Below are 17,186 nucleotides of genomic sequence, written 5' to 3' on the forward strand. Positions count from 1 at the left end.
ACCAGACGAAATGCATTCCACTGAACTGGGTAAGCCAAGGCACCAAATAAAAAATGAAAACAAAGAATATCTACAAATGATCACCGAGACAATTCATAGAGATGTTCACTTTCCACAAAACCACAAGACACAAACAGGAAAAAAAATACACAAGTAGTTAAAAAACATCCAGTAATAGGTAGCACATTTAAAACTATCTAAATAGTGGACTTATAGTTTCAATGTTTTAATAGCAGCTTCTATAATATATCAAAAGAACAAAATGCAATTATGTTTAAAAAATTAATGAGAGATTTGATGACAATCTCCAAATAGTGAGTACCAATAAAGAAATAAAAACCATAAGATCAGCATGTAAATTCTAGTGTGGAAAGGCACAATAAGTAAAATTTAATAAAAAACAAAATACAAAAAAAAAAAAAACCAACCAAAAAACAAAAGACGCCAGAAGTTCCCAATAAGAAACCTTTGCTTTTGCTACCAACAGACAAGACAAAACTTCAGTGGCTTTGAAAATAAAGCAACAATTATCATTAATAAAACGATAATTAGAACAATCAAATGTAAATTAAACTAAAATAATTAATAAAATATTTATTAACATGATTACATACTATGTAAGTATATGTGTATAATTATAAAATATTAATAATAATTAAAAACCTAAACAATGAGAGGAATATTAGAGAAATTTAACACATGGCAAATTCACTAAATAGTACATAATAGTATTACCAGAAGAAAAGAAAGAAACATGTCTTTAAAGCACCCAATCCTCCAAACTTTGGTGAAAATTAATTTGTAGATCCGTGAATATAAGAAGAAATGAGCCGCTTGGTGAGGTGATACATGCAAAAGCTAGTACTCAGCAGGCAGAGGTAGGTAGATCTCTATAGGTTTGAGACCAGCATGATCTTTATATGGACATATAGAAGACACCCAGGGCTACAAAAAATCAAAACTAGAGTGAGTGACTGGGGAGGCCAGAAGAGGGTCCTGGGAACCTCAGAACACACAGATTGTTGTGAGCTAATGGACTTTGTAGGCGGTGTGAGCCCCCATGTGTTCAGAGCTGAAACGCAGCTCTTTACAAAAAGCACTAAGGACTCACCTCCCCCCCATCCACCTCCTCATCCCCAAAGAGAATCCTTTCACATTTATAACACGGGATGTCGTAATTATGAAGAAAGTCTGAAAGCATTTCAGAATAAATAGAACATAACTATTTCCAGGCTCGTTGCTCCTAATCAGCATAGCACTGCCTGTTCCAGTCAGGACTTCTGTGCGAGAGAACAAAACAAGACATCAGATTAGAAAGGGAAAAAAATGAAAGGTTTAGTTCCAGACAAGAACATATTTTAAATACAAAAATGTCAAAAATACCCTGAGAAATGTTAGATGTCGTAGGTTCAGTAAGTGGCGGTAAATGATAAATAAATGTAAGTTGTATTTTTATATAGGAATAGCAAAAAAGAAAAAAAAAATAACCCAAACCAAGAAAAAAAAAAAAAAAAAAAAACAAAAAAACAAAAAACCCTGAAAACAAAGTTAGAAAAACACTTCTACTTCTAAGGGCACACACACACAATGAGTAAGAATTCATCACACAGGGGCTGAAGAGATGGCTCATTGGTTACAGGTATGGATTGCTTTTTCAGAGTACCCAGGTTTGATTTCTAACACTCACATGGATGCTCACAAAAACCTGCAACTGCAGTCCCCAGGGGGTGTCTAATGCCTTCTTTTGGCTTTTGCAGATGCAACATTGCATGCGGCCCACAGACCATACATGCAGGCAAAACACACGCCACACTCATGAATTAGAAATTAAAAATTAAATAGATTTAATAAAATGTTAAAAATCTCATTAAGTAAATAAAAATGCTCAATTTTATGTTATCATTTATAGACATTCTAGAAATTAAAGAATTCACTAAGAATGTTCCCCACATTTGAAGGGTAGAAGAATTTGCATTGCTAAGATGTCAAATTTTAAAACCCAACATGGGAATTTAACACGCTCACCATAACACTTTAAGTCTTTTAAAAGAAATTATCCAATAGACCACAAAACTTACGTACTAACAGAGGGGGCTTAGAACTGAACAACAGCCTTGCAAAAAATGCGGAAGTCTGTCTTAGTATTTTGATTGCTGTCAGGAGGCGCCATAACCGTAGCAATTCTTAGAGAGGAAAGCATTTAACTGGGGCTGATTCACAGGTCGGAGGTTTAGTCCAGCATTGTCACGGTGGGAAGCCTGGTGGCATGTAGGCAGACATGATGCTGGAGAAGTTGCTGAGAGTTCTGTATCTGGGTTAGCAAGCAGCAGCAGGAGGGAGGGGGAAGGAAGGAGGGAGGGAGGGGGAAGGGAGGGAGGGAGGGAGGGGGGAAAGAGGGAGGGAGGAAGGGAGGGAGGGAGGGAGGGAGGGAGAGAGAGAGAAGAGAGAGAGAGAGAGAGAGAGAGAGAGAGAGAGAGAGAGAGAGAGAGAGAGAGAGAGAGAGAGAGAGACTGTCTGGCTTGAGCTTCTGCAACCTCAAAGTCCTCCCCCTGAGACACAGTTCCTACAATAAGCTGATATTTACCCCCTAAAAGGCTACTTGCCCTAATTCTTTCAATTAGTACCCATGGGAGCCATTTTCCCCTTAAACTACTATATTCCATTCCCTGAACCCCACAGGATTCTAGCCATAGCATGATACAAAGTGCATTTACTTTAACTTAAAAAATCCTTATAGCCTTTAATAGTCTCAACATTGTTTAAATGGCTAAGTTCAAAATCTCTTTAGAGACTCACGACAAACTTAACTGTAGCTCTGTGTAAGATTAAAATCAAAAAGCATATCACATCCTTCCAACACACAACAGCTGAGGAAATACATTACTATTCTGGAAGGGAGGAAAGGGAGAATGAGGAAATACTGAACCAAAGCAAGGCTGCAAACCAGTGGGGGCAAACTCCCAACTCTGTATCTGCATCTGATGTCAAAGAGCTCTTCAGATCTCCAGCTCCGTTCAGCTCTGTTGACTGCAGCCTGCTGTTTTTCCTTCTGATGGTTCCCCTCTCTCTTAACAACTTTCCTCAGAAGCCATCCATGACTCTGCAGGGTCTTCAAGACAGTTCTGGATTCACCTTCACAGCATTGAGCAATGGCCTCTTTCAGTCCCCATGCAGTGACACCCCTGCCCCATACCTGACCTCAGTGGCTTTTCTTAGCTGTAGAGGGAGATGCCACAACCCCTTTCCGGTGTCCTTGACTCCAAAGCCATCAATGAGTGGGGAAGCTGGCAGGTTCTGCTGCTTGCTGGGGCTGGAACATGACCCCCTCATTCGAATACATTTTCAGCAGCTTTCTGATTTCAGTGGTTTCCATCACTGCCTAAGCTTGGCTGTCCTGGAACTCTCTCTGTAGACCGGGCTGGCCTTGAACTCAGAGATCCACTTGCCTCTGCCTCCCAACTGCTAGGATTAAAGGTGTGTGCCACTATGCCTTGAACTTTTCCTTAAGCTATTTTCACAAGTTAGAAGCTTGGCTGGGTGGGCTCTAAGGTCAACACTCCTTTGATTCCATTTAGCACCTGGCTTTCCCTTAGTCTGTTTACACTTCCTGGTGCCCCTTTTCTCTGCAAACTGTACGTTTTGTAGTTTTCCTTGCTCAGCTCACAACTAGTCAAGCAGCAATATCAGTACTATGCTGTCTGAGAATTTCTTCAGCCAAAGCTCTTAACCACAACACTTCAATTTAGCCTCAGGCAGACTTCCGGATAAGGGCAAAAGTAGCCATATTCTTTGCCAAAATATCACCAGAATTTGACAAGGCCACATAGTAATATTCTTTTCAAAACATCTTAAGCCATATCCCCAGAGTTCAAATCACTCTTAACACCACTGTCTTCCATGATCTTACTAGTATGGCCCATTAAACCTCACTTAAAGCATTTAACTGCTTTTCTAATCCAAAGTCCACATTCTGCCAAAAAAGAGAAAGGTTAGGCATACCAGTCCCTGGTACCAACCTCACAAGTTGTCACATACTACTCTGCTTTTTAAAAATGAACACAGATCCAATTAGAAAGAACTCTGTCATCCCCATAATAGTCATGCCACCATTACACTAGAAAGTGCATTTATCTGTTCATTCATGTAGCACACACACACAAAGACACACACACACACCACACCACACACACACACACACACACACACACACACACACACACAGAGAGAGAGAGAGAGAGAGAGAGAGAGAGAGAGAGAGAGAGAGAGAGAACACATAAAAGTAGGAGTGTGTGGTGGTTTGAATATGCTTGTCCTAGGGAATAGCACTATTAGGAGGTGTGGCCTCTTAGAGTGGATGTTGCCTTGTTGGAGGCGGTGTGTCCCTGTGGGGTAGGCTTTGATATTTCTATACTCCTCCCAGTGTGGAATAAGGGACTCCTCCTGGCTGCCTGCAGAATCTACTCTTTTCCTGAATGCCTTCATATCAAGATGTCGAACTCACAGCTTCTCCAGCGTTATGTCTGCCTGCCTGATGCCATGCTTCCTGCCGTAGTGATAATGGATGGAAACTTCAAAACTATAAGACAACCCTAGTTAAATGTTTTCCTGTGTGAAAGTTGCAGGGGAAGGTTTAGGAGGATTCCAGAGGGGAAACCAGGAAAGGAGATAACATTGGAAATGTAAGTAAAAAAATATCCAATTAAAAAAAAAAAAGAGTTGTATCTCTTCACAGCGATGGAACCCTAACTAAGACAAAGTGACAGGAAGGCTTTCAGTAGTAGAGTGAGGCAAAAAAGAGAATAATTATGGGGTAAAACCCCCTGAAATTCATTATGTGCATGTATGAAACAATCAAAGAGTCAAAAATTTAAAAAGTAAGTATACCTCTAAATTCATGACATGGGCTACCACCATCAAAAATCAATTGTCTTTCAACAAGGTGTTTACAACAAATGTTTTTGGGACAATTAAATTTCCATGTAAAGAAGAATATATATATATTCTTATATATATATATGTATATATATATGTATATATGAATATATATATTCATATATATATGTATATATATGTATATGTATATATATATATATATATATATATATCTGACATCATACTAAAAAACTTTACTAAAATGGATCATAGGAATATGAAGACATAGGTATAAACCAATGAATCTTGGATTAAGAATGTTTTCTTGACAAGATAATTAATTTAGAAATATTAAAATTGTGTAAGTTAACAAAAAACAAAAGGAAACCTTTTGTTCTGCAAACAATGCCTGAACTGCATAAAGTTAATGGGGGTAGATTTTGTTCTAGTCTAAGTAAGCTCTAGGAAGCTGCATGGTTGGGTTTAGGCACCTAAATGTAAGGACGTCTACATGGACAATCTTCTGGTTATAGTGGATGGGTCTCCTTTGCTAAGATTAGTTTGCCTCCAGATTCTTGGGTCAATTTTGGGAGAGAATATTATATCAGTATTCCCATTGCTATGACCAAAAGCGAGTTCAAGGAGAAAAGATTTAGCTGTCATCATGGATTATGAGATGTCAGTCTATTATGACAAGACAAAGCAGGTCCATTGTGATGGGAGCATGCGCTTGGGCCTCTCCTATCTCAGCTTTTCCCGGAAGGAAAAAGAAATAAGCCAAAGTCAAAAGGAGGTGTCAAACTCACAGGCTGATCCTAGAGCCCATTTCTGCAGCCAAAGATCACATTTTGCACCTTTAAGACAGTTACAAAAGCTGAAGATAGAGAGTTGAAACACACAGGCTCATGTCAGGGGTATGAGGGGAGGCTTTCAGGCTGAAGCCATGGCAGATCAACTTCTCCATTTGCATATGAAAGCCAACAAAGGTAGTCTGATAAACCCTGGCAACCCTTCCGAGGGGGGGGGGGAACCAGTCTGAGGATAAAGCAAAGCCTAGAAGGAAAGAAGGCCTTTGAAGCCCTGTCCAAATAAGGTGCTTCTAGGTGCCTGCAAGAGCAGAACCAACAATTCTCATGCCTTACTTTTTCAATCCAACTTTTGTTTTCAGTACATACAACTCAGAACATTCTAACCCATGGACTCTCATTAGATTTAATATGTTGCAACACTGTCCAATAAATATTAACAATCATATTTTGGAAGTATGATTGCCAGTGATTTTTCCTCTGCTTTGTGCTTTTTGTTTGTAATACTAGCTTTTCTACAATGATATGCACACATATTATCTTTCAGAAGAATTCAAGTATGACAATAACTAGACTTTTGATTCCAGATGGTGATTGTCCAAATAAGATAACCTTCAAATAGACGCTAATTTAAGATTTAACTTTCTGAGCTAAAAATATAAGGGTCTTAATTCTGAGAACCTCATCACTATTTCCATATAAGCTTATTGAATGTAAAAACATCCTATCAGTTCAAGACTCACGGGCAAGTGTCATCTGCACCAGCAAAGAAATTGATTTTAGGTGCACTAACATTGAGACAGCAATTAGTCTGTGCCATGGTGGAAAACAACAGGGTTTGCCTTGTCTTTTTCTGACCTCAGAAAACCACATTACTTCTTCGATACATACTTATATCAGTCAAGAAACTATGCAGTTGGGTTACTTTTTATCAATAACCTCTCCAGCTATGATCCTATGGAAACCCCCCCCCCCGCCCCAAATTAAGTGTTGTGTTGGAACAGAAGTCATCATTACTACTTGAGGACACACAAGTGGAATTCAGCTTTCATAACAGCAAGTATTTGGTAGAAGTGTCTCAAGGTCCCTATGAGCTCAGCCTGAACAAGTATTGTGACTCATAGATGTCTACATGTCCTACCTTATAATCTACCCTGATGGTGAGGATGGTGGGTTCTGAGCACAATGTTCAGAATCTTCTAATAATGGAGCAGTGAAAGAAGGCTTGTTCTTAAGAGTGTCTGTTTTCCCCTAGCTCAACACAGGCAGTGCTTGGAAGCAGTTGTGAGTTCAGAGGGAAATATAAGGAGAGCTCTGAATTACAGCTCCTTTCCTAGTTTGCGGTTGTCCTACGAGCCACATTGAGACTGGGTAGGGTTGCCAGGAAGGTGTTGTGCAACCATGTTCACTTCTTGCTCCTGTCAAAATCACCTTCAACAGAGAACGTCGACAGAGGCCTGTGAATAAAGATCAGTGTCCGGGCGACAGGCCAGAGCATCCAGAGGCAGGAGACATCAATCACTGCCACAACAGCTCCAAGGCCACAGGGAACAGGTTGAGCCAGCAAGTGCATGCCAAGTGGAGGCTCTACGCTGCCTCGGCAATGTGCTTCTTCGTTATGGTGGCAGAGGCGGTGGGTGAGTACTGCCCAGAAAAATGCTGGGTGACTCTGCAAACTAACACAACCCTCTGTCAGGATGGGAGAGACAACGAAGTTCTTTAAAAGAAGTTTTTTTTTTTTTTTCGTATTCTCTGCATGTATAGAAGGACAATAGGCACATAGTAGTCAAGTTGGAAAACATAAAACCAAAATCTATTATTATGTAACATTTAATTAAAGCCTTTAATAACACCATAGGTTATTTCCCACCATATATCTTCTGTGCATAGCTCATGGTTTTGTTTCTTTTTTTCTTTTACATAACTTGAACCATGGTGAATGCTCTTGTCTAGTCTATCAAATATTGTTTTAAACTGTTTTTGTGTCTAAAGAATACACTCCACTGTAATCCACATAATTATTCTTCTACTGTTAGAAATTTAGGAAGATTTTTTTCTGCTATACAACAATGAAGAAAACCTTAATAAAATTCTGCCTACCCTTAGTTATTTCTTGAAAGGAATTCTAAAAGTGAAAATAATTGAAATACTTGGTTGAAAGATGGGAGTATTTTTCTTATTTCTTGAATAGTTCTTTCAAACCTATGTCCAGACACTTAAAATGACTCATCTGTATGGAAGCTCCTCATAAACATGATTTTCCATCCAACTATTTTGTGACCAGAGAGAGAGAGAGAGAGAGAGAGAGAGAGAGAGAGAGAGAGAGAGAGAGAGGGAGGGAGGGAGGGAGGGAGGGAGGGAGAGTTTGGTGGTTAAGAACACTTGGTGTTCTTTCAGAGGATCTGAGATCAGTTCCCAACATCCATGTTGGACAACTCATAACTACCTATAAACAGAGCTCTAGAGGGTCTGATACTCTCTTCTGAACTCCAAAGACACACACATGCACACATGCACACACAAATAAAGTCTTTGCTGATGTATACACAAGTGCTTTAATATTCATTGCTTTAATTATTAGTTAGGATTTTTCACATGTGTATACTCATAAGATGTACCCCCTCCTTCTCTCTTATTACCTTCTTAGTTGAGAATTTTGCAAATTATTTTATTGAACTCTGGGAGCTCCTTATGTGTTGGAATGGTAATTCTGAGTTTCTGTAGTTTATTGATAGTCCTCTCACTTGTGTTTTGACTTCAGAAGCTTAAATTTAAGGCAGTTTAGGTTTTAAATATATCAAACTTTCATCCTGAGCTTTTTGTAAAACTTGGTAGTCTCCACCACTGAGAGAATAAATATTTTTAGTGCATTTTCTTCAGGTTTTGCATGTTATTTTAACATCAATGTAAAATTAGACATTTGACATTCTGTAAGAACTAAAGTCCCTTTTCTAAGCATGTAAAAAAGTTTTCAGTATCATGGCATAATTATTTTTCCATTGATATTCAATATGTTTTTATTATTCATATAGTGTGTTGTTAAGGTTGTTCAGATTGATTTGAGCTCCTATTCTATGGCAATAACATAATTAATGTAGATTTAAATATTATAACATCTGCTATCTCCTCTACTTAGAAGAAAAGTATAATAGTAATTAATTTCTGTGTTTTTAATTAAACACAAGACTCATTTTGTTCTTGTTCAGTCTAATTAACATTTTATTGGTATGTAAGCTAAGAGAAAATTATAAATATTTATTAATAACTGCAATTTAGCAGTAGTTTTCTATTTTTGGTGTTTTTCTAAGATTTTGAGTCACAGCCACATATGTTCATATGGAAATCTGAGTTTTAATAATTTCATTTTAACAAATAAACCATACAGTTTGTAATCGTATCTTGTAGAGAAAATTTTAAGTACTTCTTTGGTATGTATTTTAGCTTTTGTCTCATTCATTGGTAAACTAAAAATTTGTACTTCTTCAGTACTTTCTTTTCTTTATCTAAAACCATTCAGCTACTGGGGAATTTGAAACTTATTGTCAGACACTGGGACATGATGGCCTTCTATTTGAGTTGATCAGCTTAAAGATTTTGGAATACAATGTTATCTCATTTTTTCTAACTCTGGGAAAAAAAGACCCTGTATGTTACATGTATGTGAGGTCGTTGTTACCTTCACACTTCTGTTACCCACTACCTTTCATGCTGATACCAGTGTCTTAGAGGACCCTCTTTCTACCCTGTTACCTAGAGGGAAGTTGATACTAGTAGAAACAGGTTAATCAAAGAAAATAGGCTCTCCCTAGCTTTTTTTTTTCCACTGCACTTTTTAGCTACCAGAATAAGATGTTTCTCCTCTAGCTGTGGACTCTTCTCACATGCAGATGTTTACAGACTTTGAAAATCAGATTAAACCATAGTTCTATTAAATCTAAAACAACCACAGCATCGATACAGCACTTTACTCTGAATTTATAAGGAGAATAAGTACCACACAATTTCTCTACCAAGTGCTATATCTTTCGAGGAAAGCGACTGAAAGTTTGATGAAGCTACAAAGTAATTTGATGCAGGCAACAGGTTGTTCCAATCTATAGCATCCTCTTGAAAATATATCAGTGTCTCACAAAAGTGCACATGCAAGCACGCACACAGATAGATGACAATACATACATGTTTGCACATGTGTGCATATACATATATGTCTACAGTACATTTAGATAAATAGATGATGTTTTATACAAATTAGAAAATGTCACCCCTTCTTTCCTGTTATATAATGCTTTCTAGTTCTTTGTCTTGTTTATTTGCTCCAGGCATAGCCTTCAGAACACACCAAATAGAAGTGGTAAATGTGAGTTCCTTGGTTTGCTCCTGATCAAAGAGGAACCCTGTCCTCTTTCTGTCTTGTGTAGCACAAGGTTGTATCATTGGTAGCCTTCTTCTCATTCATTACTCCCAGTATTCCTTATTTACTATTTTAACTTTGTTTCCAAATATCTCATGTGCGATAGGCATGGGCAGCAATCCACACGGTTCTCTCTCATTCCTCTGTATCCAAGCGTGTGGGTTCTACGCTGACTCTTAAAGTCACGTGATCTCACCAGTAAAGAAATATAATGGGTATGGACAGAAAGTTGCTGAGTTTTGAGCTTTGTCCGCATCAAGCCCCTTATTGTTCTAATCATGGATCTTATCAGGCCACCCGTTTTCGAAAGTCTTCTTCTTTGGCTGAAACGCAGTTGAGCATGACGCTCAACTGGCAAGAGCTTGTGTAGCAGGTAGAGGCAGGTTCAGAAGCTGCCCCTGTGCTCTCTCAATGGAAACATGATCAATCTTTTAGAAGTTCTGGACATCTAAGACAAAAGAAAAGGAAATCCTTTCTTTGAAATATCCTTTCAGATATTCCACAATCAACCCACCTTATAAATGAGTAATATTCTTGTCTCTCACTGCATCCTTATATACTTTCTCAGTTCAAAGAGATTGTTCATTTTGTGTGGAATGATTCTATGCTTTAGGGTCTCAGGGGCTTTAATCTTTTTATGTAAATACCAAGGTCTCCATTCTCATCAACACTGTAGCCATCACCCAGGATCCCAGTCCACAGCACCCCAATTCCCTGAGGCCAGCTAGAGAAATAATTATTCTCTAGACCTCGTAGGGGACTCTGGAAGGTCCTTCTCCAGGGCATGGACTTTGCAGAAGGCCACAAAGGAATACCTAAGAGTTCCTAAATGAAATAAGAAAGTTCTTTTAAATAAAACCTCAAGTGATGCAATTATATTTAATTAAAAAAAACAGTTAAATCTATAAATAAAAAGAAAAAACCAAAACCAAGCAGCCTCTTATTTATGCCTGTGGTCCGAGAGATAGCGACTATCAGGCTTGCCCTTCAGATGTCTCTATGATTATGTCTGCAACAGGACAAGGAATAATACTTACAGAGATACAGGCACAGCAGCTTAAAGGAGACAGGCACCTCTGCTCAGCACACATTCATCGTCCACAATGGCTACAAGACTTGCTCTCTTGGCCATAAGACCCCATCTCTGGCCTTTCTATAAAGAAGCTGAATAAAAACTTACTGTTTTTCCTCTAAAAATAATAATGTGGGATGATGCTGTCCTGGAGCCCGGCGTATATCCTACCTACCTTCAATAAACTGCTTTAGTAACATCTTCAATCCTTAGACTTAGGACACACCCGCTCAGTTATCCCCGAATTCATTTATAGGAGCCAATAACTCAAAACCTGTCTGTTGTTTAATCTAATTTAGATTAAAGTTTTATGGCTTAGACCCAAAGGAGAATACCTAACGGAGATTCTGTTGAAGACAGCTACAGTGGTCATTGGGGGTTTGGCTCGGGACCCAGGTTCTTTTGCAGAGCTTGCTTTATAGCTGCTCTTTAGAGTAGGAGAGAATCGGGCCATTGGGCTGCGTTTGGGAAGATGACTGCCACACTGTGACTGAGCAGCACGGTGGAGGGACTGAGAAATGGAGGAGACAGGCATAGTGTGCCTCCTCTTGGGCCTTTGGAGCTGTCAGACTAGGACTGTTTTGTGGCTTGTAAAAACTCTTTCTTCACTGTGCAAAGGCCATAAAATGGGGCTGAAATTGCAGACACAAACACACATCTCTCTTTAAAAAGGTGAAATGAAGACTCAGAGAACTCAGAAAAATAAGCCTAAGTGTACCATTACTAGAAGCAACTGAGAGTAGGCGGAGAGAGGCATCTGGGGTACTGTGTTCAGTGTTATATAAGGATGGAGAAAGATGATTTTTGTTAGGCAGTGATGCAGAGCAGGAGCAAGAGAGTGAGAATGTCTGTCTTACTAAGAGAAAGATGTAGCTGTAATGGGTAATACGTGTTTGATAACTAGATTTTTACTTGCTTTGTTCTATAGTGATGGCTCCTCGGTGACATGGGTCATAAATGCTTTCTGTTTCAAATTTTATTCTTTGAGAAACTTATATATGAGCACTGAATCCACATCATACTGGCCTCTCAATTTCTCCATTTCTCCATCCAACTCTTTCTGCATCTGCCACCCCGATTCAGGTCACAGATGTTTTCGAGATTGCTGCTATTGGAAAACTTTAAAACAGGGCCATGAAAACTGTGGTATGTTTTAAAGACTTGCTAAATATGACTGAAGGTTTTTGACACATCATCTGAGATTATCCAGTGTAACAAAATGCCATTCATAAGATAGGTAATTCATTGTTATGTATGAATTAATGGCATCCAATAGTGTAGCCTGGTAGTGGATACAAGGCTGTCTCGGTTACTTTTCTATTGCTACGATAAGACACCATGGCCATGGCAATTTGTAGACAACTGGGGCTGACAGTTTCAGAGAGTTTGAATTCATAAGATCGTGGTAAAGGGCATGACAGCAGGCAAGCAGGCGATGCTGGAGCAGCAGCTGAGAGCTCACAACCTGAGACAAAAGTCTAAGGTAGAGAGACACAATTGGGAATGATGTAGACTTTTGAAATCTCACAACCTACCCCCAGTGACACACATATTTCACCAAAGCCACACTTCCTAATCCTTCCCAAACAGTTCCATTATCAGACACCCAGCCTTTACCTATATGAGCCCATGGGAATATTCTCAGTGCTACCAACACATCTCTCTTCCTGCATGGAAAATGCCATGGGAATTTAAAGCCTATTGTTTAAATCTGATGTGTGCCATGTCTAGGAGATGCAGGACCAGCATTCTGCTCTGAGGGCCCATGTGATCTGCTTCAGGGATGAGACCGCTCTGAGCTTGTGCTGCCTTGTCACGAGCACATTCTGCACACACCTTGCCATGGCTAGAAATAGAATTGACGATACACTGCTTCATGCATTCACCATAGTTCCCTTCAGCAATTACTGCTGTGTGGGCTTTTTAAACTAGCATAAAAACTACTAGGTTTCATTATGATGTTCAGAAACACTATTTTTGTTTATTCCACTGTTCTCTCTTCTTTTCCCTTTTCCCTACGTATCTTCCTTTCAACTTTCTTGTCCTGGGTGTTGAATTGTTCTTTTCCCCTTCTTCAATAATTCATTTTGATCTCATCACATGGTCTCATTTCTACTTTCATAGCTTGTGGAAAGCTAGGATCCATGTATGAGAAAATCATGGGATATTTGTCTGAGTTTTATCATATAATGGTTTCCAGATCTACGTGTTTTCAACCATCAATCTCTTGCCCCCTACAAATAAGCCTAAATATTGGTGACAAAGATATTTTTTTCTTTCTCTGAAACACAAATCTAAGCAAGCATTGGCATTGCCTGAAAAATCCTAAATAGATCTTTTTAGCCAGGCGGCTAACCTTCAACTCCCTTTTAAATCTCATTTTCCATAACCCTCAGATATCTTTTTATAGCAAAAATGCCATTTTTTAATTTCTTTTTGCCATGCTTCCATGTATCATGGAAACCCACAATTTTCTTGCTAATTCTCAGTCCTCCTTTGAAAAAGTTCCTGAATTCTGCAGTGTCCTCAGATCTCAGTGCAGTTGCAAGTCTTCAGTGCAGTGTGAGAAGATCACTGTAGAAACAGATTGTAATCTGTTTATCTTTGTGGGCTTTTCTCATACTCCCATGCACAGCAAGGGCCCCATAAGTGCTGGCTGGATAGTTCAATGAATGGTTAATAATGCCCTGTGCTCTGGGAAGTAATATGCACTCACCACCTCTTGCAAACAGTTTACACTGTATCCTCTGGCAGTGACCACCCTTCTCTGGATAACTCTTATTGCCAGCTCCGATGGTTGGGAAATGATTGTGGGGTCCCAGGTCTCCACATTACCATGATGTTTCTAAAACCAGCTCCTTTCTCAGTTTGCCTCCTCACCAGCTGAGCCCGCTAAAGAATTTCTCCAAGACTCCTCTTTCCTCGACTTAGTAGGCAATTTCGGCGCAGTGCTGAGAATCCTCATCATTCACGGCTGAAATTGCAGCATGCAGCTTATCTGCATGTAGTCCCTCCCCGGGCAAGAAATAATGCATTATTAACACAGCTTTATTATCAGGACTGAGTTTGGCAGATAGAGGAACATTAGAGGATAATTGGAAGGACAGCTGATTTGTTAGCAAAATGTTGCCTCTTGGCTAATGAATCATTCTGAGTTTTGCACGGACAGCTCAGTAACAAGCCCGAAGACTCCTTTGCTTCAGACCATTAAACTTTGACAAACCCGTTATTAGGTACAGCTCGAGTCACGGGTCTGTGGGGATTATTGCAATTACGACCCATCTATGCAATTTTTTTTAATTATTAGGCAAGAAAAGGTGAGTCTGGTGATGGAGGTGCTGATGACTGACAGTCTCTGCTGCTTCGTAGTCCACAAGGCAATAAACAGCAGCAGGGACAACCTATCAGTCAGCACACGCTCTTTGCTGAAAGAGGTAGGGAGAGCAATAGAGGTTACTGCTCTCAAACAAGCCGTGCTCAGGGAGAAAGGACACATCACTCCTTTCATTTCTCTTCTGGAGGATGGAGATCTTTTCAAAGGAGAGACGAAGAAAGGAGGAGGAGTGTCACCAATGCCCAGAAAATCAAGGTGGGCCCAAGTGCCTGAGTTTATCCTACCCTTCATCAGATTATTCATTCCTTTGGTATCTCCACTGGACGATGTCTCCATTTCTCCTTTCTGCTCTGCTTCACTGTTTATAACACGGATCTCCAGTGCTGCTGGGCAGTTCAGTCAGCACAACAAAGAGTAGTGGAAAAGGCTCTGATAAAAATCACAAACAATAACAAGTCATGGGCCGCATTGTATTGCTGTTTCCCAAGTAGAAGTTCAAATCCATAGCCTAGATTATGAGGTCCTGTGAATCCAGCCACTGAGCACTTGTAGGCCCACCCCTTAGGTTATTTGCCCAGTCTGATTTAGATGCTGTCTCTGTTTTCCCCATAATTCCTATCTCTGTGAGTCCGCTGCCTTCAAAACAACTCCCTGAACATTCGTTTATACATGTTTAAATGTATTTACTGTTAGGGTCTCAGTTTTTCTTTCAAATTGGAAAAAAAAAGAGATGGGTTAATTTGAATTCAATATGTTTTTCTTTTCCCAGGTTGTGTGCATGAAGTATGTTTAATATGCACATGAATCCTAATTGTGTATCTCACAGGTGGACACTTCGCTGGGAGTCTGGCTATCTTCACTGATGCTGCTCACTTCCTAATTGACCTGACTAGCTTCCTGCTCAGCCTCTTTTCCTTGTGGCTGTCATCAAGGCCCCCTTCCAAACTGCTGACATTTGGGTGGCATCGAGCAGGTAAAGTTCTTTGATTGTGGAATAGTGAATACATAATGACTCAGAGTCAAACAGAGTTTGGGGGGAAAAGAAGGCAGGTAAAGAGCAAAGTCTTGTCCAATAATTCCCTCTGGGCTAAGAGGCTGGTGCTCGGGATAAAATAACCATGTGGGAATTGGAACTCTCAATATTAATTTAGCTGACAGCAAGATTAATGGAAGTACCTCCTGTCCTATGGGACAATAAGAATCCCCGTATCATGAGAACAGCCACTCTGTCCCCAGGGTTTCTGTGTAGTGACAACTAGGAGATGATTCTTTCGGTTACTCTACAACTCTTCAAGAAAAGATGAAAGCAGAGCATCTGCCACATTCCAAATTAACGTCCAAGAGAGTACCAGAGTTTAGTGATTGTACCCAGGGAGTTAGGTATAACCTATGGGCTTTCTCACTTGCACATATAGTCACTCCTACAACGTGAATGGTGCCTTTGTATTTCAGGTTGGAATTAAATGAATGTTCAGTGGTCTTGAGATAGGACTTTGTTAAGTCATGGGGTCAGTGCTGTTGCTGTGGGAGTAGGATCATGGTAAGGATGAGGCCAGCATAATTTACTTCCCTTGCGTCACACACTTTTTTTTCCTTTCTTGCATGCCTATTTTATTTTTAACTGAATTAACAAATGGGAAGAATAATTTGAAGTATATAAAATAACCGATGAAACAAAATTTCACCAAAGAAAATACATGCACACACAAAACATACATATGCAAAGAATAAATTCATACAAAAGTTATCTAATACAGTCCACTCACAGAAACCATGCAACTAATATGTATTTGTTTATTTATTTATTTATTTATTTATTTATTTATTGTATTCTTGAGGTTCTGGAACTGTGTTTCTTTTTTTTTTAAACTTTATTTTAAAAAACAAAGATAAAAGAAAAAAATTTAAACATTTTTGCATAAATGTATACAAATACATTTTTGTCAGTGCTTGGCTTTTTTTTCTTTTTTTTAAGGTTTGATACTCTGCATTAAGGTCTTACTAGTTACAATGAGCAAAAAGTACATGTAAAACAGGATGTAACCCAGAATTAGTCAACGTTTTCTTGGTGTGTAAGGATTGAGCATAATGTTTTTTTTTTTTGTTTGTTTGTTTTCTTTTCTTTTCTTTTTTCTTGAACTTCACACAGTCTGTGAGTTGTTTCTGGGGCAGTCCGAGACTCTGGGGTTAGCATCCCACTATCAGTGACTGCATATTATGTCTGTTCTTTTGTGACTGGGTTATCTCACTCAGGATGATATTCTCTACATGCAACCATTTTCTTAAGAATTTGGTTAAGTCATTGTTTTTGATAGCCGAGTAGTACTCCATTGTGTAAATGTACCACAATTTTTGTATCCATTCATCTACTGAAGGACATCTGGGTTCTTTCCAGCTTCTGGCTATTATAAATAGAGCTGCTATGAACATTGTGGTGCATGTATCTTTGCTGTATATTAGAGTGTCTCTGGGGTATATGCCCAGAAGTGGAATAGCTAGATCTTCAGGAAGTACTAAGTCCAATTTTCTGAGGAATCGCCAGACTGATTTCCAGAGTGGTTGTATTAGTTTACAACCCCACCAACAGTGGAGAAGTATTCCTTTTTCTCCACAACCTTGCCAGCATCTGCTGTCATCTGAGTTTTGGATCTTGGCCAATCTGACTGGTGTGAGGTGGAATCTCAGGGTTGT

General features: G+C 39.3%; 1 protein-coding gene across 1 annotated transcript in view; it reads left to right on the plus strand.

The window, feature by feature from the left end:
- The window catches only part of SLC30A8 (solute carrier family 30 member 8), a gene marked incomplete at both ends in the record, with an annotated part of 40,777 nt that overhangs the window by 5,536 nt on the left and 18,055 nt on the right, over nucleotides 1-17,186 (plus strand). The window contains 2 exons of the mRNA XM_080909368.1: nucleotides 7,119-7,315; nucleotides 15,322-15,468. Coding sequence (XP_080765494.1) covers nucleotides 7,119-7,315; nucleotides 15,322-15,468 — 344 coding nt within the window. The remainder of the gene's footprint in view (nucleotides 1-7,118; nucleotides 7,316-15,321; nucleotides 15,469-17,186) is intronic.

This window comes from Micromys minutus, assembly GCF_963924665.1.
Source record: "Micromys minutus genome assembly, chromosome: 33".
NCBI lineage: Eukaryota > Metazoa > Chordata > Mammalia > Rodentia > Muridae > Micromys > Micromys minutus.